Source organism: Gopherus flavomarginatus, chromosome 1 (genome assembly GCF_025201925.1).
Source record: "Gopherus flavomarginatus isolate rGopFla2 chromosome 1, rGopFla2.mat.asm, whole genome shotgun sequence".
Classification (NCBI taxonomy): Eukaryota; Metazoa; Chordata; order Testudines; family Testudinidae; genus Gopherus; species Gopherus flavomarginatus.
The window spans coordinates 357473024-357499365 of record NC_066617.1 but is presented as its reverse complement, the minus strand read 5'-3'; the positions used below and the strand labels follow the sequence as shown (position 1 = coordinate 357499365).

The window sequence follows — 26342 nt, the reverse complement described above, 5'->3', positions numbered from 1 at the left end:
GGTGCACAGGGTGAAAAAGGTCAGATTTTAGAAACAGCAGAGAGGAAAACACAGCTGGATGTGGGGGCACGGGAGAGGGAAGAATCAAAGAGGACTCACAAGTTAATGGTCTGAGTGGCTGATCCGGAAGATGGTGATATTTCAACAGTGAGGGGAAATGCAGGAAGGAGTTCCATTTTTCTGATCGTGTTAAATTTAAGATGAAGGGAAGACAGCGAGGTGGGATGTCAGAGAGAGATCGAGAGGGCAAAGCTGAAGTACAGGACTGAAACTGAATGGATTAGAACATCAGAACGGCCATACTGGGTCAGACCAAAGGACCATCTAGCCCAGTTTCCTGTCTACCAACAGTGGCCAATGCCAGGTGCCCCAGAGGGAGTGAACCTAACAGGCAATGATCAAGTGATCTCTCTCCTGCCATCCATCTCCATCCTCTGACGAACAGAGGCTAGGGACACCATGTCTTACCCATCCTGGCTAATAGCCATTCATGGACTTAACTTCCATGAATGTATCGAGTTCTCTTTTAAACCCTGTTATAGTCTTAGCCTTCACAACCTCCTCAGGCAAGGAGTTCCACAGGGTTACTGTGCGCTGTGTGAAGAAGAACTTCCTTTTATCTGTTTTAAAGCTGCTGCCCATTAATTTCATTTGGTGACCCCTAGTTCTTATATTATGGGAACAAGTAAATAACTTTTCCTTATTCACTTTCTTTACATCACTCATGATTTTATATACCTCTATCATATCCCCCCTTAGTCTCCTCTTTTCCAAGCTGAAGAGTCCTAGCCTCTTTAATCTCTCCTCATATGGGACCCATTCCAAACCCCTAATCATTTTAGGTGCCCTTTTTTGAGATGAGGAGACCACATCTGTACGCAGTATTCGAGATGTGGGTGTACCGTGGATTTATATAAGGGCAATAAGATCTCTGTCTTATTTTCTATCCCTTTTTGAATGATTCCTAGCATCTTGTTTGCTTTTTTGACTGCTGCCACACACTGCGTGGACGTCTTCAGAGAGCTATCCACGATGACTCCAAGATCTCCTTACTGATTAGTTGTAGCTAAACTAGCTAAATTAGAAAGTTAACTTTGTGCATCAAGGCCAAGGACTGGGGTGGCTGAGGGGGAGGTTGATAGCTTGCTAGAACGGAGGGCCTGATATTAAAAGTAACCTCAGATTCTAGCAGGAACTCCCGTCTGTTCCCTGGTAGTGCATCAGTAACCTCAGGTCTAGCAGGAACTCATGTCTGTCTGTCTGTCCCTGGTGGTGCACCAGTAAACTGTGTGAACAAAACTGTGACAGACAGTGTGCTTAAAAGGCTCTTAAACCCAGACTCCAGAGCCTGCCACACCTGACTCTCCCAAGCAGAACATGTGTCTCCAGCATGGTCACGTTGCTGCCTTGTGTTTATCGAATACGTTGGTGATGCTCATGCGCCAAACAGAGGAGAAACGTATATGGCAAGGGTCGGCAACCTTTCAAAAGTGGTGTGCCAAGTCTTCATTTATTCACTCTAATTTAAGGTTTCACGTGCCGGTAATACATTTTAACGTTTTAGAAGGTCTCTTTCTATAAGTCTATAATATATAACTAAACTATTGTTGCATGTAAAGTAAATAAGGTTTTTAAAATGTTTAAGAAGCTTCATTTAAAATTAAATTAAAATGCAGCAGAGCCCACCAGACCAGTGGCCAGGACCCGGGCAGTATGAGTGCCACTGAAAATCAGCTCACATTCCGCCTTTGGCACATGTGCCATAGGTTGCCTACCCCTGGTATATGGTTTATAACCAACTTCTGGTCTGGATAAGCAGCCAACAACGAAACAATCTTTCTCTAACAGTGCCCTGGGGGCTCATCTGAAAATGGTGAGAGAAAACCCTTTCTAGCAGAACTGCTGCACCTGCTATCAGCACTTGTGTGGCACCACTGCCTTTGCACCTAGACGGAGCAGTGGTGGAAGCAGCACATGGCTGTATCTCAGAATAACCTGCTTACCTTAAATGCATATTACTGTGGCCATTCAAAAGCAGCTGGAATGTCTGGCTCATGTTAGGATCACAATAGTGGGCCCCACATGTAGCTATTCGTTGCAGAAAAGGGTAGCAAGTAGCAACATAACCAAAGGACTGGGGGATTTAGGTTTGCTAACATCTGCTCTTTCACTTAGAGCAGAGGGTCAGATTTAGGTCTGAGGTAAGCAGGTGTGAACTTCATTGAAGCCAGTATTTTGCATACAAGAGTCAAAAAGAAACTTCTCTACTGTACCTTGCTGGGCCTTTTGGTATCGGGCTCTTTAGGTTCTTATATTGTGCCTGTCCCATCACCGTAGTAGGGAAAGAATCTCTGAATCTTTTAAAAAATCCTGGTCCCTGTTGGAAAATTAATAATCTCCATGATCAGGGTGACTACACCACTGCTCATACAGATAGCACGTTCCCTCAAACACCGATTCACAATCAGTTCTCCGCTGTAGTTGATAAAAGCAACATCGTCTCGGAGTTTGTTTATAGTCACTGCACTGAAACGCAAGACGTCTTTTAATCCTGAATGCCGGAAAGAATATGAGTTCATTACTGAAAGCAGGAACGGAGAGCATCGCACATCTTACAGCCTGTGTAGGAGTGATGTAGCTGTCAGCAATCGTGGAAAAGGAGATTTGAATCAACACATTTCTGTTTGTACTTTTCAGAAGAACTCGTGCAGTGCAGCTACTTCAGCTGATATGCAGAACTTCTTCAAAGCAAGCGTGTTGCCTCATGCCGATAATGTGACTGCTGCTGAACTTTGCAAAGTGGTCCATGCTGTTATGCATCACCATTCTTAATGAAGCATCAACGGTAGCGTAAAAGTTAATAAAATTATTTACCATGACTCATCTGTGGCTAAAGATTTGACTTGCTGAAAAAGCAAGGCAAAAAGCATTGAGCAAGAACATTTTAGCCCCATATTCAGTTCAGAAGCATTTAGAAAATATTAAGAGTAATGATCTATATTTCTGTTTGACCACTGATTCTTTAAATAAGGGAGCAGCAAAGTGTTTTTCTTTAGTCTTAAGGTATTTCAGTTTTGAAAAAGGGATTCAACCCTTTCTCCTGGATTTAACAGTGATAGGAAACTGCACAAGCCTTTACCACAGAAACATTTGGAAAACTCAAGGCTTTTGATCTCAGTTTGCAGAAGCTGTCAGCCTATGCAGCAGATAATGCACGTGTAAATTACGGGAGACATAACAATGTTTACCCGAAACTAAGGCTGTCAATTAATGGCAGTTAACTCAAGCGATTAACTCAAAATAAATTAACTTGATTTAAATAAATTAATTGTCATTAATTGTAGTTTTAATTGCACTGTTAAACAATAATAGAATACCAATTTAACTTGATTATAAATATTTTCGGATGTCTTTCTACATTTTCGAATATATTGATTTCAGTTATAACACAGAATACAAAACGTAGAGTGCTCACTTGATCCTATTATTTTGTATTACAAATATTTACACTGTAAAAAAGATAAACTAAAGTAGTATAGGTCAGTTCACCTCAGACAAGTACTGTAGTGCAATCTCTTTATCATGAAAGTGCAACTTACAAATGTAGAATTTTTATTTTTTTTACATAACTGCACGCAAAAACAAAACAATGTAAAACTTTAGAGCCTACAAGCCCACTCACTCCTACTTCTTGTGCAGCCAATCGCTCAAACAAGTTTTTGTTTACATTTGCAGGAGATAATGCTGCCTGCTTCTTATTTACAATGTCACCTGAAAGTGAGAACAGGCATTCGTATGGCACTGTTGTAGTCAGCGTTCCAAGGTATTTACGTGCCAGATAGGCTGAACATTCATATGCCCTTTCATGCTTTACCTTGTATATTGCAAGTCTTATTTTTTTTACAGTGCAAATATTTGTAATAAAATACTAATATAAATAGCATAAAGTATAAAATATTTGTAATAAAACATAATATATTTGTAATAAAAATAATATATAGTGTGTGTATATATATAATATACATATGTATATAATGTAAGTATGTATATAGAATATGCAAATAATATACATCTCTACCCTAATACAACGCTGTCCTCAGGAACCAAAAAATCTTACCGCGTTATAGATGAAACCGTGTTATATTGAACTTGCTTTGATCCGCCAGAGTGCGCAGCCCCGCCCCTCCGGAGCACTGCTTTACCGGGTTATGTCCAAATTCGTGTTATACTGGGTCGCGTTATATCAGTGTAGAGGTATATTTGTAATAAAAAATAATATATATGTATATATGATATACGTATGTATATAATATAATATACGTATGTATATATAATATACAAATAATATATTTGTAATAAAAATAATATCAAGTGAGCACTCTACATTGTGTTTTCTGTGTTGTAACTGAAATCAATATATTTGAAAGTGTAGAAAAACATCCCAAACCATTTATAATCAATTTAAATTGGTATTCTATTATTGTTTAACAGTGGGATTAAAACTGCAATTAATTGTGATTTAATTTTTTAAATCATTTGACAACCCTTCCAGAAACTGAAAATGCCAACAGGGGCACTTTAGCAGCCAGTTGCTTAGCACACATTCTTCATAGCATAACAGAGTACGCTGCAGAAAAACGTTGTCCGTGTCGAACATTTAATTCTAAAGGTTTATTCCCACTTCAGCGTTTCTGCTACTGGAACAGAACAATGAAAGGCGCTTTGTGACCGTGAGGTGGAAGAGTGCAATCTATTGAGACGTTACCAGGTGGCGGTCTCTTTTGCTAGCAGTCAATAGATGACCAAAGTGCTAAAACCCACTACCTAGTGATTTCTAGTGTTTAAGAGGGGAGGAGTGTCCTAAAGTAATCTGGAAAAGCTTTGGTAACAAGGGGGCTACCAGTGAGGTGGCTGAACTATATTTTCTCTTTGTGAGCCATGCTCTGAAGCTATTCATGGACTGCATTGAGACTTTAGAAGCCCAGTGCTTTAGTGTTCTTTCAGAGTGGTGCATGAGCTCACGATGGGACTGAGTATGAAACTGGAGGGAAAGATTAGGGACAAGTTCTTTGGATACATGTGAATTCTGGGCTCCAGGGACTTACTCAAGATATTTCTGGAAGGTGTAAAAAGGGCTTCACGACCTTTATGAAAGATCAAAGAAGTATCTGCACGACTGGTTTGATTTCACTTTGCCATCACAGCAAAGTGTCCAAGTTAGCTCTTGAAAAACCCATCAGCTTTGAAGAATTTTTCTGAAGCTGTTTGCGTTTGTAGTGTGAAAGAATGAAGAATTTGGCATGATAGAAAGCCTAATCTCGTCTCTTCCATGAAAGGATTGCCTGCCTCGTGAAGGGAGGTACCCGAAAAATTTTACTGAAGCACAGGTCAACTTCAAGAACTTGAAGAAAATCAGCTGTTACATCTCTTCAGTACCCGATAGCAATGCTCTCAAAGAGAGGGTTTTCTTTCTGATGATCACAGCTTGGTAGGGTGACCAGACAGCAAGTGTGAAGAACAGGAAGTGGAGGGTAATAGGAACCTATATAAGAAAAAGACCAAAAATCAGGACTGTCCCTATAGAATCGGGACATCTGGTCACCCTACAGGTTGGAGAAATGAAAGGATGCAGAGGTCATGAAAGCGGAGCACCATATATGTGTCAATTCAACAGAGGAATGCAAGAATATGTACGCTGAACAAGAACAGAACTTCTGAAGGCTTGTGATGGGCACCGATAAAGGGCTATGGTATTCTGTGAATTAGGCACACTAATCTATCTGCTTCTCACCAGCAAGCCTAACTGTCTTTACATTGTCACATTGTTCCCTACACACAAACAGCTTCTCACCAGCAAGCCTAACTGTCTTTACACTGTCACATTGTTCCCTACACACAAACAAACATCATCTTTTATTGAGAAAGTTCTGAGTTACGTTGTAATTTTTCATGCCGTTTTGTGTAATCATTCACAGAGTTGAATGCAGGGTTTGCAGGCTGTTGCATTGTCGAGCTTGCCAAAAAAAATCAGAATTAGTCTTTTATGATAATAAGCAGGAATGTGGCAATGTTTTGGTCCAGGTTTTATTTGCTAACATTTCCACATGTGGGGTCACGCCAGCGGGAGTGGGGATGCCCTATATTCTGGGGATGCATCGGCGGCCACCCTACTCCCGGAGTTTGCAGTGTACTGGCATTCTAGAGGTTATAAAGAAATCTTTTTATTGTCCTGCTAATGTTACACTCCAGGGACAGTTTTAAAACTGGAGTTTTTGTTAAACTTAGTATCACCCCCCATGAAACAAACTCAGTTTGCACAAGCCCCGCTCAGTCCTTTCAGAGCACACACCACTCTTCTGCAACCAGAACTGTCCCCTTTGGCCCCTGCAGCAGATCTTCAATCCTTAAAGAGACAAGGCACAGGTACCTCTATCCCTGATATTTGCTGATGAGTGCTACACTGCCTCCCAACAGGTTTCACTGACTGATGGTCTGCAAGGGCCTGACCCAACTCTCATTGATGTGAATGGAATGGAAAGTGATACCCAGTGGGAGTGGGATCTGGCCTTAAATGCTTCTCTTCCTCTCATTTTGTTGCTGCCAGCGACCTGCTATCTCACCTGAAGGCTTCCTCTCAGCCTCCTGGCCTCCTTGGTTTAGCCCTGGAGCTCAGCAGGACTGTTCCGAATACCTGAAGTACCTGCTGGATCGGTAAGTGGCAGCCTTTGTTCACATTTGTGGGCAGGAGGCAGGTCTCTTTGTTCTGCGTTTGTACAAGGCAAGGCCTCCTAAACACAACATGATCAATTATAACAGAGATGCAAACAGCTGTTTGTCCAGGTCATTGTGCTCATCCCCTGCCAATGTGGGATTGTTCCCTAGAGAGAAAGTTGGAAGGTTTTCATGAATGATTTTGGACAACTACTATCAGTGATCATTTCCAAGGCTTTCTAAACATTGCATTGACTCACAGATGAGTAATGTACTGGTGCTGGGGGTCTGACTGAGTGAGGTTACCCTAGAATGGCTGGGCTAAGGAAGCTAGAAATGTCAGCGAGGGCCCAAGGGGATTCTTTAGTTCACAGGATGGAGCACTGTGTGTTTGGAGCTGAAGGACAAGGGTTCTGATCGCAGCTTCAATTATAAAGCCCTACTTTAGGCTCTCCTGTATATAAACTTTGGCTTGGAAAAATCAGTTTGGCCTGAAAACTGCCACATTCACCCTGAAGGCAAAAGGGATTTTCTCAGCCAAGTGTGTGGGAAAATCTGACTTTTTGAATGAAAAACATTTGAAAAAAAACCACCCTTGTCTGAAATTTTGACTTTTGTCTGAAATTTCTCTCTCTCTCTCTGTAGCTCAAAAGCCATAGATCCCCTTCAAATCCCTCCCAGCTGCAGGTGGGCCTGCAAAGGAGCTCTGGCAGAAACGGGGTGTGTGGCACACAAAAAGTGTATACACTCCAAATCCCATCCCCTCACCACCATTCAGGCAGAAGAACCACAGTAGGCAGGATCCTCTATGCCCACATGGGATGGAGCTGCCAACCTTTACAGTGTGGGGAACCACCAGCTGTGTTGAGCCATAACGAGACGAAACTCCATAGAGTGATAGTCTTTGGCCGAAAGTGTTGAGAAGTTAAAAGTACATCAACCTCCTAGGGAGTTGGGTGTGAAAAAAATAAGTAGGGAGAGGCTGTCTATGGATGAGGGACCGCACATTGGAGGTTACTGGTCTGTTGTGTTATTTCTAATGCAGGTTTTTTTCCTCTGCCAAAGGCTACATGAAGAAGAGAAAACTGGGAAAAGAATTTACCAAAAGCTTAAAGAGTCCAACTTGCTGCCTCAGGCTGAGGAGCGCCACTACTTAAACAAGACATTAATTGAGAAAATGTTCGGGGGTAAGATGATGACAAAAATCCGCTGTCTGAAGTGTCTAAATGTCTCCTCCCGAGAAGAAGCCTTCACAGACCTGTCCTTGGCTTTCCCACCGTCCAACAGACATGTGCGTCGGCAGAGCCACACAGCAGTTTTACCAGTGGAAGAAATCGGCCCACAGATTATTGAGCCACCCATAAAACCACAGAGTCAGGTAACAGAATCTCCAAGGAGGCAAAGGAAGCACCCCGTGTCTGGAGAACCTCCCATCCAGCTCTTGCCAATAGAAACAGTTGGGTTTCAGGAAGCAGAGGGACAAGAGACTCCTTTCATCTTGAGATCTGACAGAGATCATGTCAGCTGGGAGGCAGCAAAAGATCCACTGTTGTCTTTTGGAGAGCAGACTGGTGGCTCCGAGGACTCCAGATCTGTCCCGGATTTGATCAACTATTTCTTATCACCGGAAGTGCTGACATCCGAGAATAAATATCACTGTGAGAAGTGTGCTTCCCTGCAAGATGCGGAGAAAGTGGCCGAACTGACGGAGGGGCCACACTACCTTGTCCTCACCCTGCTGAGGTTCTCCTTTGACCTGAGGACCATGAAGAGGAAGAAGATCCTGGATAACGTCTCAATTCCATTGGTGCTGAAGCTGCCAGTCCTGGTTGCCTCGGAGGACTCTGGTGAAGTATGCCAGAACAGGAATGACAGGGCTACCTCATGCAGTGGATTTGTGTCCATGGTGTATGATCTCTGTAGTGTGGTGGTCCATTCTGGAGTCTCCTCAGAGAGTGGTCATTACTATTGTTATGCCAGAGAGTGTACCAGTACTGGTGCCAGCAGCCAGCCAAGGGATGGGGCACAGAAAAGCACATCAGACAAGCAGTTGGACTTTGAAATCCAGTGGTACCTCTTCAACGACACCAGGGTGTCCTTTTCCTCCTTCGAATCAGTCAGCAACGTGACCTCTTTCTTCCCCAAAGACACGGCCTACGTGCTGTTCTACAGGCAGCGGCCATGCAAGCAGAGCTGGGCTGTGCGCGAGGTCGTTTCAGATGCCGTCCGGCTGCACGGGGAACTTTCTCCCAATAAAGACTTGATGGAAGCCATTTCCAAAGATAACATCTTGTATTTGCAGGTAACTCCATTTACCGTCAGCACCATGTTTTAGGGGAATGATTCTGCTTCCATCGAAATCAGTGTCAGCTTTTCTCTTGGCTTCAGTGGGAGCAGGCCTGTAGGTTACACACGTGGCTCCCAAAAGCTGAATCTCATCTCCCTTTTAAATCCAAATGTAAAGAGTTTCATTATTATTTGTTTAAGAGTAGCTGCAACTGAGGTCAGGGCCCCATTGTGCCAGGCAATGTACAAACACAGAGTGAGACACTCCCTGCCCTGAAGAGCTTACAGTCTACATAGACAGGTCAAAGGGTGGGAGGGGGAAAATAGGCCCAGAGGAGGAAGCGACTTGCCCAAGGTCACACAGCAGGTTGGTGGCAGAGATAGGATTAGAACCCAGATCTCCAAAATCCTAACCTAGGGTCATAGCTTATGTGTCGCTTTTAACTGCTCTTGGTACAGTAAGCACCTGGGACTGCTGTGAAGGATGCTATATGCATGTATGCTGACAGGCATTTTCATTCACTACTATCAAATTTGAGTGCATTGCCAACAGCGGCGAAATAATCCCCTTAACACACCAGTCACGTAAGGATTAGTCTCATTTAAAGAGAGGGAAACTGAGGCACGGAGATGTGAAGTTACTTGCCCAAGGTCACACACAAGAAGTCTGTGGCAGAGAACACCCATTTCCTGCCTTCTAGTCTTATTCCTTAAGTACATTCCATCCAATGCTGTTGTGTGTGTCGTGGTTTTTATACCAGACAGAATGTAGGCATAAGGACTCATTGGCTTAGTGTGGCTTCAGCCCTATGGCTATTTGGGGAGAATCATCCCAACCAGCTACATGTATATTTCTCCCTCTCGTGCCCACCTTGCTGTGAGCATCGTCTGTGCATTTGTAGCCAGACTTCAGCTGGTTTCTGGGACTAACACTGCATTGCCTAGAATGCTGCTAAGCTGGCCTGAATTGTACTGAAGGTTTTGGCATGGCTTCGTTTAGGTGTTTGAGAGACTTTAGTCCTCAGACGAGGTTCTGCACTGCCAGTCCTTGAGCCAGAAGACCTCCCTCGTACACGCAATGGCTACAGCAGGAGTAGCAGCAGCATAAAGCTTCCTCCCATCCTGCCATAATAATAATGCCTCCGGACCGATCCCTCCAGACCAAGGCTAAGGATGGGAGGGCAGCTCAGTCTTGAGGCTCACTCGGGTGGAATGGTCCTATGAAAGGCTGAGTGGTAGGCAGGGATGCATGCTGGACCTCTCCAAATTACGGTGGGGTCAGTCACCCTCCTTCCAAGGGGCTCTCTGCTGTGACTGCCTGTACAAAGGCGGTGTGATGGTGTTTGGGGGTAGAGTGACCAGGTGAGATGAAGAAAATATTGGGACACATGGGGGGGAGGGCGGTCCGCCGGTGGAGAAAAGAAAAAAGGCGAGTGCTGCCGGCGAAGTGAAATATTGGGACAAATCGCATCCCGACCAAAGATTGGTCAGGACGCGGGACAACCACCCAAATATCAGGATGGTCCCGATTTTATCAGGACGTCTGGTCACCCTATTTGGGGGTCGGGGGGTGAGCCCTAGTCTATAGTTCAATTCAATGATACTTTACTGCCAGGGCAAGCCAGACAGGGGTTGCCAGAGGGCAAAAGAAGGGGGTCCGCCTGTCAGAGGTGGGTATGACCCACCTAGGACTGGGTGAGGTTTGATCCCCTATGTCCACTTGTCATTCATGCCCACTCCTGTGTAATGGCAGGTCTGTACAGAGCATGACCCTTCCCCCAGGATCAGCAACAGTTTTTCATCGCTGCTTTGTAGTGTAACATAAAGAGAAATTTAGCCCTATCGAGGGAACTGCGGCGACTTTACTGAGAATATGTAACAGGAGAATGGGCTTATGCTGTTAGGGCCAGTTCCTCAGCTGGTGTCAGATCAGTTAGTTTGATTGAAATCAGCTGCGCCAGCTTACAGCAGCTGCGGGTCTGACCCTCATGTTCTCCAAGAAGTCTGGAAAGCAGGAAGAAGATGTGTGAACTCAGAATAGAAGCAGGACAATCTTCCTTAATAGTTTGAGTTTAAATTTTCAAAAGCAGCAGGGGTATCCCATCAGAAGTAACAGGACCTGTTCCAAAGAGAAGAACCCAATGTAAAGGGAATTCGTCCCTTTACTCACTTAGACAGTTGGCATCGGCTAGCAATTGTCCCTCTTGTTACTTGTTCTCTGTCTGCTATTGTGGTATGAAATAGTCACTGCTTTTCATTTATGCTCCTCTGTCTGGGTTCTTGCCCCTCTCACTGCTGTCTGTGCTTCACGCACCGAGATAGCTGAGCTGTGATCTCTAGAACAATCAGAAGAAAGGACATACCTTTCTTACGTATCTCGGAGGTGCGGACTCACCCACAGAAGGTCTTGGTTGGGGCATGTCCCCAAGGACTTCATACCTTTTACAAGCTTCTTAAGCAGAGTCAGACTTTTAGGACCCGCGCCTGCCAGGCACTGAGCCTCCTCAGCTCCTGCTGACTTTAAACAAGTGTTTGAGGACCTTGGTGCCTTGCATGATCAGGGAGAGTGTTTGTTTGTTTCCCTTCAGCCTACTGTGAATTCAGTGACGGGCATTGATGGTGGCTGGGACCACCTTGCCACCTCAGTCAGAGCTTCTACTAGAAATACCAGCTGTCGCTTCCCCCTGTCACGTGGAACCTAGGAGTCCCACGTCCATGTTTCATGCCTTGTCCACTAGACCACACATTCTTTGGTTTAGGCCAGCAGCTCAGTCTCAGGAGCCAGCCTCTCTCCCTCGAGAGAATCTGGGAGCAGCTTTCTCACATGCATTCACATGATGTGCCTGAATCACTAGACTTCAGATAAACAGGCCTGGCTTGTTTTTGTTTTTTTTTTCCTTTTCTCCCAGGAGCAAGAGAAGGAAGCAAGGAACAGAGCTGCCTACATTTCAACCTTGCCCAAATCCCCTCTATGGTGGAGAGATTTTGACAGAGACAAGGATGATGAAGGTTCTTCTGGGGGCTGTGGTCCAGCTGCTGGAGGCGGAGGCGGAGGCTCAGGCTCGTTTCATGGACTAGTCTTCTAAAGGCGCCATTGAACACTGACTATAACCAACAAGCAAGAAGCCCTGCTTCAAACTTCATTTCTAACCAAGCCGCGGGGCCCACAGAGGCCAGAGTGTCCTCTCACCTCCTTTGAAGTCAGTGTTACCACGGAGAGGAGTTTGGCCCTGAATCCTGTCTAAGTAGAAGGACTCGCTGCTGATTCAGGGAACACATTGCTGGCTGGAGTTAAATCACTAGCACATGGAGATTCCCGTTGCTTTCTATGCACTTGGTCTGAATGCCTTAAAATAATATTACTAGCTGCTGAGCTCTGCGGTGACGAGCTACTGACCAATAACTAAGAGAAGTGCCACTTTCTTAACTGTAGCATCATCTTGCCTGCTGAGTACACCGTCGATCAAGACTGGGGCAGGGAGAGGTGCAGGGAAGCAGGACTCTTTTGGAAGCGACCAAGTGCAGTGCCAGTGACCCAAATGCAGAGCCCAAAACTTCCACACAGAAATGGGATTTACGGCCAACATCTTCCAGAAGAGCCTAGTGATTTTCAGACGCCTCAGGTTTTGGGTGGCCAACTTGCCGTACCCGTTAAAGGAGCCTGATTTTCAGAAGGTGCTGAGTACCTGCCCTCAGAAAATCAGGCCCCCTTTAAGGCATCCCACATTGGGCACCCAAAACCTGAGACACCTTAAAATTGCTAGTCACTTCTGTAAATCTTGCCTTGTTGAGATCACTGGGTGCAGCAGCCACAGCTCCATCTTAATCCTAGAAGCCAGGCTCTTTGATTCAAGATGGAGCATGGGATGCCAGTATAATACACTGGCATAGTGTCTGTGATCACAACTCTCGCCAGTGGCTGGTCCCCAACAACTCTTACAGTCCTGCAGGGCTGACTCCTCTGGTGTGAGTGGGATGGAGTTGCGCTGTTTATCCCAGAGGGGCCAGGTTCAATTCCTACTTCTGACTGTGGTGTGTGTGTGAATATAGTGTAGCCATAGAACAAAAAAAAAACCCAAATCCTGATTTAAATTCAAATGACAAAAACAGGAAGCCTATTAGAGAGGCTAAATGCAGCAGATCAATTGTGGAATGAGAGTTATTTGTTCAGTTCTAATTGGTATTATCCAGCCCTTTTGAGGTTTGCCCAGCACTAGCACAATTTCCTCTCCCTTCTAATCATTCTAGCCCATTAGGTTTTTTTCTGAAGGATAAGCAGATGCAGAGTCCCACTTCAGGGCTCTTATTCAGGCAAAACTCCCATTAAAATAAGGACGTCACACCTTTCTGTAGTGAAGTGTGCGCATCTTTGTCCTACCATGAGGGAATTGCACTACACGAGAAGAGGGCCTCTCTGGCAAAGTCTCTCCTCTCTTTCACCTTGTGTAGCAGTGGCAGGAGCGCTCCATGCTCTGCAGTTGCAGGGGGGCTCTGGGAACTGCAGGATGCCTCTGAAATCCCTCCCCATATTTTATATATATATGCTAATTCCCAGGAAAAGAAAGCTGTAGTAAGATCAGCTCCTCTTCACTTCCAGCTGAGAGAGACTGTAGCAAGATTTATCTGGCTCCTCTTTACGCAGACTGGAAGAGCATGAACCCAGAATTCCTCCTTGGTCTTTCCTCAGTGGCCTAGTGGCAACTTCTTTGTTCATTTTGAAGAGAGGAAGAGTGGAGATGGTAACTCTTACTGAAGGCAGCATTCAGTGAATGTTTGACCTCAGTGAAAGGAACGTATAGTTGAGTAAAACTAGGGTCACAATTTTCATTGTGGGCTTGATTTTCAGAGCTGCTGAATATGCACAACTCCAGCTGAAATCAATGGGAGCTGCAGGTGCTCAGTACTTCTAAAAAATAATCAGGTTTTAAGATGGGCACCTAAACAAACCGAGACACTCAAAACCAGTTGCCACTTTTGAAAATATTTGAAAAGCAGTGAAATGGCTGATAAATGGAAGGAAAATCTCAAGCTTCTTAGAAACCATTCAGGACTTTCACACCATTTAACTATATCAGAGTTCATGGTATTGGGGAGTAATAGCAGGAAATAATGTGACTCATGAAACTCTTAGATTTGGGGTGAAGTTTTAAAAAATGGCACCTGCAATCACTGGGAGTTAGCTGACTTGCTCAGGCAGGTTTGAATTTTCCAGTAGGGACTAGATACACAAAGGGACTTAAACTCAGCATTGCAACACCTAACCTTTAGATACCTTTAAAGGGGGTACCACTCACCACAGGTCCACCTCCTTGGAGGTCAGTCTGGAAATTAGCGCTTTCCCCATATGGCTCCTCCTGCTGTTGGTTACTCACGCTGTGGATCATCTTTCTCTTCATATCTCAAGGTGCTCTCTCTCTTCGTGACTCAGCCAGGTCACTATATGGTTCCTCCCCTTCCTAGGTAACATGTCCCACTGGACAAGCTGTCTGGATGTTGTCTCAGATGGTCTCTGTTCCACATTTTCAGGTCCTGTGCCACTTTGCCAGTTCTCCCTCTATGCTTCGTTCCAGCCCAGGGGCCCTATGACCAACAGCCAAGGTCTGCACTGTCCCATTCCTTGCTGCTGTTTCCCTGGGCTTCTTCCTACCAGCCTTTCTTAGGCTGGTTCCCCTCCAGGTGCAGCATCTAAGGATAACTGGCCCTTCCTGGCCCATGTTAACCCATTCAAGCCTTGAGTGGGATACACACCCCATCACAGAACCCTGCCATCTAGTGGAATCTGTGACCCTTTCTTAGGAGCCCAGATGCCCTATACAATGCACAGGGAGAGTTAGGCACCTAGGACTGGAATCCACAAAGCCAGCCACCAGCCCTCTTGTGGAGTTAGGCTGCTAATGTGGGAGGCCTGTGTTCCAAAACCGTGCTCCAATGCATGTTTAGTTATACACAGTGGAACAGCTTCAACAGACGAGACTGAGGGAGATTTTGCCCAGACTACCCCACCACCTCTGGGCTCCAGCGCTGTTTTGTATGGGGCCCAGTCAGGTGGCTTCTGAGCATGTCTGCCTGATCACATCCCAAAGGTGAGCTAGGCAGGGGCATGTCTAGTTTGATAACCCTGTTGGAGCTTAGATGTGAGCTTGGTGCCTGGGCATGTAGATTGCTGCATGCCCAGAGGTGGATTTTTTAGGCATTTGAGTGCCTTCCAGCAGAACTGTAGGCACCTAGAGAGATTGTAGGGGCCTAGAGAGTTAGGCAGCAGCTGAGCAGGGCTTGTGAGGATCTCAGTTTTGGATTTAGATGCTTAAATGGCAGTTATGCACCTAAATCCCTTTGTGGAGCTAACTCTAGGACCTGCCTGCACCTTTATATGCCTAAATACCTTTGTAAATCTAGCTGTAGGTGACTTGGGAGCCCATGTCCCATTTAAGCTGTTGACTTTCATAGACTCATAGACTCTAGGACTGGAAGGGACCTCGAGAGGTCATCGAGTCCAGTCCCCTGCCCTCATGGCAGGACCAAATACTGTCTAGACCATCCCTGATAGACATTTATCTAACCTACTCTTAAATATCTCCAGAGATGGAGATTCCACAACTTCCCTAGGCAATCTATTCCAGTGTTTAACTACCCTGACAGTTAGGAACTTTTTCCTAATGTCCAACCTAAATCTCCCTTGCTGCAGTTTAAGCCCATTGCTTCTTGTTCTATCATTGGAGGCTAAGGTGAACAAGTTTTCTCCCTCCTCCTGATGACACCCTTTTAGATACCTGAAAACTGCTATCATGTCCCCTCTCAGTCTTCTCTTTTTCAAACTAAACAAACCCAATTCCTTTCAATGAGGCTTCGTTACACAACACACAGTCAGCCCGTGGCACTCATTGCTAGGGGATGTTGTGAAGGCCAAAACTATAACTGGGTTCAAAAAAGAGTTCAAACCCTATGTTTTGGGTTCATATCCCATGCTCTGGGCGTCCCAAGCCTCTGACTGCCAGAATCTGGGAGTGGGTGACAGGGGATGGATCACTCAGTAACTATCCTGTTCTGTTCATTCCCTCTGAAGCACCTGGCACTGGACACTGTCAGAAGACAGGATACTAGGCTAGAGGAACCTCTGGTCTGACCTAGTATGGCCGCTGTTATGAGGCTCCTAAATGACTATATCATTTTGTGTTTTTAGTGCTGCAACTGAGCCACTGGAGTGCTTCAGTGTAGATCCTACCTACGCTGACAGGAGGGGTTCTCCTCTTGGCGTAGATAATCCACCTTTCAAGGGGTTATAGCTAGGTTGATGGAATAATTCTTCCATTGACCTACCGCTGTCTGTACCGTGGTTAAATTAGTTTAACTATGACACTCAGGGGTATGTTTTTTTCAAACCTCTGAGTGATGTAGCTGGGTTGACCTAACTTTGTAGTGAAGACTTCTTCCGTCAATTTAGCGACCGCCTCTCAGGGAGATGGATTATCTACGCCAATGGGACACACACACACACACACACACACACACACACACACCCGTTGGCATAGCTATTCTACACAGGGGCTACACAAGGCCCCTGATTCTCCTCACACCCGTGTCAGGCCAGAGTCTTGGGAATAATCATCAGGGCCCTGATTAGGCCAGTGCAATAAATGGCTGTGTGAGATGGGTACTGTGGGCTGGGAGTGTGGTTTCTGCCCACTGAAACAAGGCCTACTTATGGCAATTGGGGGTTTATGGAGGTGTCATTTTGTTGGGGGAAGGACAGGAAGTGGGGCTGTCTGAGGGCTTGCACTACACTAGCATTTGATACCTCAGTGCAGAACAAGCTGATTACACTGCCCTAAGAGTTAATCTGAATCTGCTTTTAATTCCCTGCCAGTAACACTTCATCAGCCTGCCCTGGCCTGCTGGTATGCTGCGCTATAATAGCATTGGAGCCATGGATGAGGGCTGTACTCCCAAAACAGCTCTGGGCACTCATTTGATCAATTAGCAACATGGCAGCTGGCTGGGTGGGCAGGAACAGAGATGGCACATGATTCAAGGCAGTTTTCAGTCTTAGGAGGACAGATGTGGCTCATCCTTTGAAACTCCAGGCCACAAAGGAAAGACCATTATTAAACTCAGGCTGTACTGTAAAATACTGAGCAGCTACAGTCAAGTTTTTTTCTTTTTAGGTATATCTATATCAACATAGATAAAAAAACAAAAAATGACAAAGAATGCAGGACTATGACCACTATCTCCACAGTTCTGCTACATCCTCACTCCATCATTTCTGTGGGATTATTGCTGCTATTTGACTGTGTCATCTTTTTCTTTCAAATCATGTAGACAGCTATGTCTATTGAGTGATTTTAAGGAATTAACAATTTTCTCTGCTCTTCACAGTTATTTATAGCAAGCAACAGGGCTCCGGGGGAAGAGGTTTAAATAAACAGCTCTAAATGATACACACGTTGAAAAAAGGATCTCTGTTCCCCTGCTTTTATATGTATCATAACAGAAATAAAGGCCTTGCAAAAATAAGAATTGTATTCATACTAAGTTATTAGCTGCGCCATGTTAAATCCAGTAGAAAAATTCTGCTCTGAAGGTCACTAGCTCTGAAACCTGTCATTTTAGTGGAAAGAACGAGGAATACTTGTGGCACTTTAGAGACTAACAAATTTATTTGGGCATAAGCTTTCATGGGCTAAAACCCACTTCATCGGATGCATGCAGAGGAAAATACAGTATCTTATGTCCAAATACATTTGTTAGTCTCTAAGGTGCCACAAAGACTCCTCATTCTTTTTGCTGATACAGACTAACACGGCTGCCACTCTGAAACCTGCCATTTTAGTGGAGTTACTCCAGCTTTACACCATTACAAATGAGATCAGGCTATGGCCCAAGCTCTGTAATTATATAGTTTAAAAGTAACACAATTAAAAAGTACAGTGATACCCCCTATCACAAGAATAGTGTGTAACCCTTGTGTCCATGCGGGATTCCAAATGTGTGACTTCTTCGAAACTTTGCCTTTATTATTTGTCTTACAGCGGCACTAGAGGTGTCATCTGAGAACCAGGCCTCCATTGTGCTGGGTGTGGGACATACGCTTTGTAAGAGACAGTCTCTGCCCTGAAGAGCTTACCATTTAAATAGACAAGAGGGACAACAGGGTGGAAGAAATGCAGTATTGTCACCCCCCCATTAACAGATGGGAAACAGAGACAGAGTTTAAGGGCCTGTTTACACTTAAAACCGCTATTGTGGCAAGGCTGCGCCTCTGTAGTGCTTCAGTATAGACAGTACCTGTGCTGACGGGAGGGCTTCTCCCATTGTATTTGTAACCCACACGCCTCCTGGGTGCAGCGTTCTGTCCCATCTAGTGGCGCTGAGACCACTTAGAGAGGGAGATTGCATCTGCTTTACAGTCTTAGCTAACGGCCAATTGGCTTTTAGCTGATGCAGTAAGCTCCGTAGGCCCCAAGTTCAATCCTGCCTGCCCACAACTGGGGTCTGTCGGTGTTACATATGGATACGCCACCGACCCGAGAGGCAGTAGCTAGGTTGATGGACTACACAAGGAGTTAGGTTAGTTTAATTATGCCTCTGAGGGGGTGCAGATTTTTCACACACACCTTCCCCCACTCCGATCAATGTAGTTAAAACAACCTAATTTTTTTAGTGTCGCCCAAGCCTAAGTGACTTGTCCAGGGCCAAACAGGGAATCTGTGGCACACCTAGCAATTAAACATAGATTTCTGCAGTCCTGCCACAGAGCCTTAACCATAAGGTCATCCTGCATCTCTAAGGGTGGGTGAGAAGTAACTTCTAAAATGTCCCTTGCTATAATAAAGGAGGTTTCAAGCTTGGAAAAACAATGCCCTTATACATTGTATTTATTGCTAACTTGCTGGGTTCAATCCAGTTGTCCATGACCACATTGTTCTCAGTCTCAAGAGATCGGCCAGTGACTCTCTGGGATGGCAACTGAGCTACCCTCTTATCCCGGAGGTGGTTCCTGAAGGTAAAAGCTGATGCACAGTGGGAGAGCACGAGGAACTTTGCACTGGCTCTAGCCATGTGGTAAGCTTTCTGCAGCTTATCTCCAGGACATAGTTCACCAGTAGTAAGTTCACTTTAGCAAGGGAAAGAGGCCTGGTCTTGATTCTGCCCTCTGATACACAGAGGCATAACCCCACCTACCCTATGCACCCCTACAATCCTACACCTTTATTTAAGAACATAAGAATGGCCACACTGTCTCAGACGAAAGGTCCATCTAACCCAGTATCCTGTCTTCCGACAGTGACCAATGCCCCAGAGGGAATGAACAGAACAGATAATCATCTAGTGATCCATCTCCTGTCACCCAGTCCCAGCTTCTAGCAAACAGAGGGTAGGGACACCATCTCTGCCCATCCAGGCTACTAGCCATTGATGGAACTATCCTCCATGAACTTATCTAGTTCTTTTTTTAACCCTATTATAGTCTTGGCCTTCACAACATCCTCTGGCAAAGTATTTCACAGGTTGACTGTGCTGTATGTGAAAAAATACTTCCTTTTGCTTGTTCTAAACCTGCTGCCTATTAATTTCATTTGATGGCCCCTAGTTCTTGTGTTATGAGGAGTAAATAGCACTTCCTTATTTACTTTCTCCACACCAGTCATGATTTTATAGATCTCGGTCATATCCCCCCTTAGTCATTTCTTTTCCAAGCTGAAAAGTCCCAGTTTTATTAATCTCTCCTCATAGGGTAGCTGTTCAATACCCCTAATCATTTTTGTTGCCCTTTTCTGAACCCTTTCCATTTCCAATATATCTTTTTTGAGATGAGGTGACCACATCTGCACCCAGTATTCAAGATGCGGGTGTACCATGGATTTATATTGAGGTGAGATGTTTGTTTCTCTCTTATTACCTATCCTTCTGTTAATGATTCCCAACATTCCGTTTGCTTTTTTTGACTGTTGTTGCACATTGAGTGGATGTTTTCAGAGAACTTTGCACAATGACTCCAAGATCTCTTTCTTGAATGGTAACAGCTAATTTTTTTTTGTAATAGTAAGAATTGGAGATATCCCAATCTCCTAGAATGGGAAAGGACCTTGAAAAGTCATTGAGTCCAGTCCCCTGCCTTCATTAGGTGGACCAATTTTTGCCCCAGATCCCTAAATGGCCCCCCTCAAGGATTGAACTCACAACCCTGGGTTTAGCAGGCCAGTGCTCAAACCATTGAGCTATCCCTCTCCCCCTGTTATGTTTTATGTATAGTTGAGATGATGTTTTCCAATGTGCATTACTTTGCAGTTATCAACATTGAATTTCATCTGCCATTTTGTTGCTCAGTCACCCACTTTTGAGAGATCCTTCGCAGTATGCCTGGAACTTTAACTATCTTGAGTAGTTTTGTATCCTCTGCAAATTGTTTTCCCCTTTTTCCAGATCATTCATGAAAATGTTAAATAGGACTGGGCCCAGTACAGACTCCTGGGGGACACACTATTTACCTTTCTCCAGTTGAATCAGGTATCTCACGAATGTATGCGTAGTGTCTTTAAATATTCACAAGGCATCTGCTAAGTTCTTGCATTTCATTTGTTTTGTGTCTGACTAAAGAAGAAATGATTCATATTTGATTTAATCATTCCACATGCGATTGTAAATCTAAAGGAATTTTAGTATTCCTTATATCTAGTTGTAGTAGCAAGAGATAGGGTTGTCAACTTTATACTCGCACAAATCTGAACACCCTTGCTCCACCCCCCTGCCCTACCCCTTCTCCAAGGTCCTGCCCCTGCTCACTCCATCTCCCCCCCAATCCCTTGCTTTCTCCACCCTCACTCACTCATTTTCACCAGGCTGACTCAGGGGGTTGGGATGTGGGGGTGTGTGAGGGCTCCTGCTGGGGGTGTGGGCTCTGGGTTAGGGCTGGGGATGAGTGGTTTAGGGTGCAGGAGGGGATGAGGGCTCTGGGCTGGGGATGTGGGCTCTGGGTTGGGGCTGGGGATGAGAGGTTTGGGTTGTAGTAGGGGGCTTCAGGCTGGGACCGAGGGATTCGGAGGGTGGGAGGGGAATCAGGGCTGGGGCAGGGGGCTGAGGCACAGAAGGGGTGAGGGCTCTGGCTGGGGTGTGGGCTCTGGGGTGTGGCTGGGGATGAGGGGTTTGGGTTGCAGGAGGCAGGTCCAGGCTGGGGCAGAGGGTTGGGGTGTGTGTGGGAGGGGGGTTAGTGTTGGGGTGTGTGGGGGAGGCTCCTTGAGGGAGTTTGGATGAAAGAAGGGACTCCAGGCTGGGGTGGAGGGTTGGGATATGGAAGGGGATTTAGGGTGTGGGGTCCTGGTGGTGTTTACCACAGCTCCCAGGAAGTGGCCTCGAGGTCCCTGCAGCCCCTAGGTGCATGGGCGGCCAGGGATGCTTCGCGTGCTGCCCTCGTGCCTGCAGGTTCCACCCCTGCAGCTCCTATTGTTCGCAGTTTCCAGCCAATGGAAGCTGCAGAGCCAGCACTCAGGGTGCGGGCAGCGCACAGAGCCTCCCTGGCTGCCCATTCTCCTAGGGGACGCGGGAAGCTGGCGGCCACTTCCAGGAGCTGTGCAGAGCCAAGGCAGGCAGGGAGCCTGCCTTAGCCCCAGATCCCCCACTGTGCTGCGAACCAGACTTTTAACAGCTCAGTTGGTGGTGCTGACCGGAGTCGCCCGTGTCCCTTTTCAAAGAGGCATTCTGTTTGAAACCTGGACACCTGGCAACCCTAGTTCCAGCTTCCTCGCACGCTCTTTCTGGCCTTGTCTTCACTACTAAAAAAGTTGGTTTTTTTACCTCACGCTAACTAATATGCCTGAGCTATTCTGAAATAAAAATACAGAGAAGACCAGGCACTTTAGCTTTACTGTGAGGGGGCTGTTAACGTCTGGGGATGGAGCGGAAATCCTCCAGGGTCATCTCCATGAAGCTCTCCTGGAGGTACTACAAAAGCCTTTGCAGAAGGTTTCTGGGCAGGGCAGCCTTATTCTGTCCTCCATGGTAGGACACTTGACCACGCCATGCATGTAGCAAGTAATCTGGTATCATTGCATGACAAAGCCTAGCAGCGTATGGTCCTGGTGTTTGCTGGCATTCAAGCAACATCCGTTCTTTATCTCGCTGTGTTATCCTCAGGAGAGTGATATCGTTCATGGTAACCTGGTTGAAATTCAGGAATTTAATTAAGGGGACAGAGATGGCCATTCCTACTGGGCTGTTTGCCTGTTGCTTAAAAGAAATCCTTCCTTGCAGGTAGCCAAGCAGGAAGAAGGTGGGGGGGGTGATTGGCGCTGAGCTTTTTCGCCTTTGGCTAGCAGGGTCTTCCCTGCTACCAGCCACGCGGTGGGGGGGGGGTGGGGGGAAGGGGGTGTTTAGCAGTGATCTTCCATGATACCAGCCACGCGGTCAGGGGAGAGGTAAAGCGATCATCCCAGAGAATTGGATGGGGGGGGGTGGTTTCTGCTGCTGCATGTTAACAGGAAAGAAGCAGCACTGAACGGGCTTTGCTTGGTATTTGGGAAAGGAGGGCACTGTGTATATGAAGGCTGCAGAAGCCAAAAGACAATGGCTTACCATGGCCTCATGGAAGCTGAATTCTGCTGCCCGGACCTGCGTCTGTGAGATCTCTAACACCAGAGTCGCAGACACTCAATATTAAGATGCAAAATGCGACCTTGTAGTGAAATCACATGTGCTATGTAAGGTGAATAGTGTTCACTGTGAAAGAGTATAAGCATTGTTCTGTAAAATGTATCTTTTAAAATACTTCTTTCCCTTTTTTCCCTTCCTCATGCAGCTGCAAAGCTATATCAGATAAGGCGGCAGAAAAAAAAAACACGAGACGAAATGTTCTCGGAAATCATGGAAGGGACCTGCAATGAAAAAGCTCATCTGAATGAGTGGAAGGACGTGGTACCAAATTACAGGAAAGATGCCAGTGAATGTGAGGACAGGAGGGATGCTTGAGACGAGAGGTGGCGGCAGGAAGATCAGAGGAGGCAGGATGCAACGCTGGGACTGCTGCATGATCAAACTGACATGCTCCGGCGTCTGGTGGAGCTTCAGGAACAGCAGCAGGATCACAGAGTGCCGCTGCAGCCCCTGTATAACCACCTTACCCCTCACCGTGTTCCATATCCTCCTCACCCAGATGTGTAAGAACGCATGGGGGGAGGTTCTGTGTGACCACCCACTCCACCCCCATGGACAGCCCAACCAAAAGGCTGTCAATATTTTGAAATTTTTTTAGTGGCCTTTTCCTTCCCTCCTATCCTCCTCCCAAACCACACCCGGGCTACCTTGTCAGTTCTCTCCCTCTTTTTATAATTAATTAATTAAGAATACCTGATTTTTAAATGATAGTGACTTTATTTCCTTAAGCAAGCTGTAATCGAAGGGGGAGGGTGGGTTGCTTACAGGGAATGAGTCAATCAAGGGGGCGGGGTTCATCAAGGGGAAGCAAACACAGCAGTCACACCATACCCTGGCCTGTAATGAAACTCGTTTTCAAAGCTTCTCTGATGCGCACCGCTTCATGGTGTGCTCTTCTAATCGCCCTGGTGTCTGGCTGTGCGTAATCAGCAGCCAGGTGATTTGCCTCAGCCTCCCACCCCGCCATAAAGGTCTCCCCCTTACTCTCACAGAGATTGTGGAGTACACAGCAAACAGCAATAACAATGGGGACATTGGTTTGGCTGAGGTCTGAGCGACTCAGTAATGTGTGCCAGTGCGCCTTTAAACGGCCAAATGCACATTCTACCACCATTCTGCACTTGCTCAGCCTGTAGTTGAACAGCTCCTGACCACTGTCCAGGCTGCCTGTGTATGGCTTCATGAGCCATGGCATCAAGGGGTTAGGTCCCCCAGGAGAACTACAGGCATTTCAACATCCCCAACTGTTATTTTCTGGTCTGGGAAGTAATTCCCTTGCTGCAGCCATTTAAACAGAGTAGTGTTCCTGAAGACGCGAGCGTCATGAACCCTTCCTGGCCATCCCACATGGATGTTGGTGAAACGCCCCTTGTGATCCACCAGTGCTTGCAGCACCATTGAAAAGTACCCCTTGCAGTTTATGTACTGGGTGCCCTGGTGCTCCAGTGCCAAGATAGGGTTATGGGTTCCATCTATTGCCGCATCACAGTTAGGGAATCCCATTGCAGCAAAGCCATCCACTGTGATCTGCACTTTTCCCAGAGTCACAACCTTTCGTAGCAGCAGCTTAGTGATTGCTTTGGCTACTTGCATCACAGCAGCCCCCACGGTAGATTTGCCCACTCCAAATTGATTTCTGACTGACTGGTAGCTGTCTGGCATTGCAAGCTTCCAGATGGCTATCGCCACTCACTTCTCAACTGTGAGGGCTGCTCTCATCTTAGTATTCTGGCATTTCAGGGCTGAGGAAAGCAAGTCACAAAGTTCCATGAAAGTGCCCTTACGCATGTGAAAGTTTCACAGCCACTGGGGAATCGTCCCAAACCTGCAAAACTATGCGGTCCCACCAGTCTGTGCTTGTTTTCTGGGCCCAAAATTGGTGTTCAATGGCTAGAATCTGCCTCATTACCATCAGGATCTCCAAAGCGCAGGGGCCCGCAGTTTGAGAGAAGTCTGTGTCCATGTCCTCATCACTCTCGTCGCCGCGCTGCCATAGCCGCCTGCTCCTCGCCTGGTTTTGCAGGTCCTGGTTCAGCATAGACTGCACGATAATGCGTGAGGTGTTTACAACATCCATGATTGCTGTCTTGAGCTGAGCAGGGCCCATGCTTGCTGTGCTATGGCGTTTGCACAGTTCACCCAGGAGAAAAGGCATGAAATGTTTGTCTGCCGCTGCTTTCACGGAGGGAGGGATGAGGCTGTACCCAGAACCACCCGCGACAATGTTTTTTGCCCCATCAGGCACTGGGATCTCAACCCAGAATTCCAAGGGGCGGGGGAGACTGCGGGAACTATGGGATAGCTATGGGACAGCTACCTACAGTGCAACGCTCCGGAAATCGATGCTAGCCTCAGTACATGGACGCACACCTCTGAATTATTGTGCTTAGTGTGGCCGCATGCAGTCGACTTTATACAATCTGTTTTTAAAAAACCGGTTTCTGTAAAATCGGTATAATCCCATAGTGTAGACATACCCACTGAAACTGATTAACATGCTGACAAGATCTTCTAAAAATACAGCATGAAGGAGAGTGAAGAAAAGGCACATTAAGCCATAGGCCAATGGCCAGTCCCATGTTATTTATTACACTGAGGCTGGGCCTTCCAGATGGGCTGCAGCGGCAGGCACCAGGCAGGGTTTTGGCATGCTGGGAAGCAAGGTAGGTTGGGACCCATTGCACCTTTCCTCTGTTGAGAATCCTTTTGTACAATAACCTGTGCTCCCAGTGCGACCCACTTTGCCTCTTACCATGAGATAAGTGTGAGCCTCATTTTATAGCCAGTCCTGGGTCAGATCTTGAGCTGGTGTAAATCAGCACATCTCCATTAACTAAAACAGGACAATGCCAATTTACTCCAGCTGGAGAACTGGCTGGTTGTGTCTCACCAGAGGCCAGTGCTGTCTCATTCCCGCCATGGTTCAGGATACATAAGAATGGACATACTGGGTCAGACCAAAGGTCCATCTAGCCCAGCATCCTGTCTTCTGACAGTGGCCAGTGCCAGATGCCCCAGAGGGAATGACCAGAACAGGTAATCATCAAGTGATTCATCCTCTGTTGCTTATTCCCAGCTTTTCGCAAACAACCCATAACTATCCATATTTATGGCTAACCCATAAGAGGCTTCTTCCAACACAAATGATTTTATGAAAGGTGCCTGAGTCCATTTGTCCACTAACTGATTTCTTTCCCCGCAAATTCAAATAACATTACAACTCAGGAATTGTGGTTGTCAAATTTTTTATTTATTTATTTTCCTGCTGCTTCTCTGCTGTGATATAATAGTTAAAAACAAGATCAACTTTGCTTCAGGCATGTACCATGTTTATTAACAGCAAAAACATATTATCTAGGGTAAGCTCAAGAGCAATTTACAGGATAAATAAGTGTTTCAAGTTATTCTTTTTTTAGAAAAAAACTCATGAATAAATTAATAACTTAAGTGATTAGTTGTCCACAGTGATTTGAAAAATTAATAACCAACTCAAACAGTGATACCACAAGAAAACAGACACTGTACATTTTGTCACTGATTATTTTTGTCCTTTTTGACTTCTACAAATGGAAAAAAATACCCCACAATCCTGTTTAAGAACAGTCATACACTTTGGAACACACAAAATATCACTGAGAATATGCTGCAGATTCAACAGCTTCAAAGCTGTCAGTCATACACACCTCACAGCAGTTAAA

General features: G+C 45.9%; 1 protein-coding gene across 1 annotated transcript in view; it reads left to right on the top strand.

Moving 5' to 3' along the window:
- The window catches only part of USP35 (ubiquitin specific peptidase 35), a 54277-nt gene extending 39690 nt beyond the window's left edge, over window positions 1–14587 (top strand). Inside the window, exons 9-11 of the mRNA XM_050940673.1 lie at window positions 6605–6711; window positions 7777–9013; window positions 11907–14587. Coding sequence (XP_050796630.1) covers window positions 6605–6711; window positions 7777–9013; window positions 11907–12083 — 1521 coding nt within the window. The 3' untranslated portion in view covers window positions 12084–14587. The remainder of the gene's footprint in view (window positions 1–6604; window positions 6712–7776; window positions 9014–11906) is intronic.
- Window positions 14588–26342: the final 11755 nt, after the last annotated feature.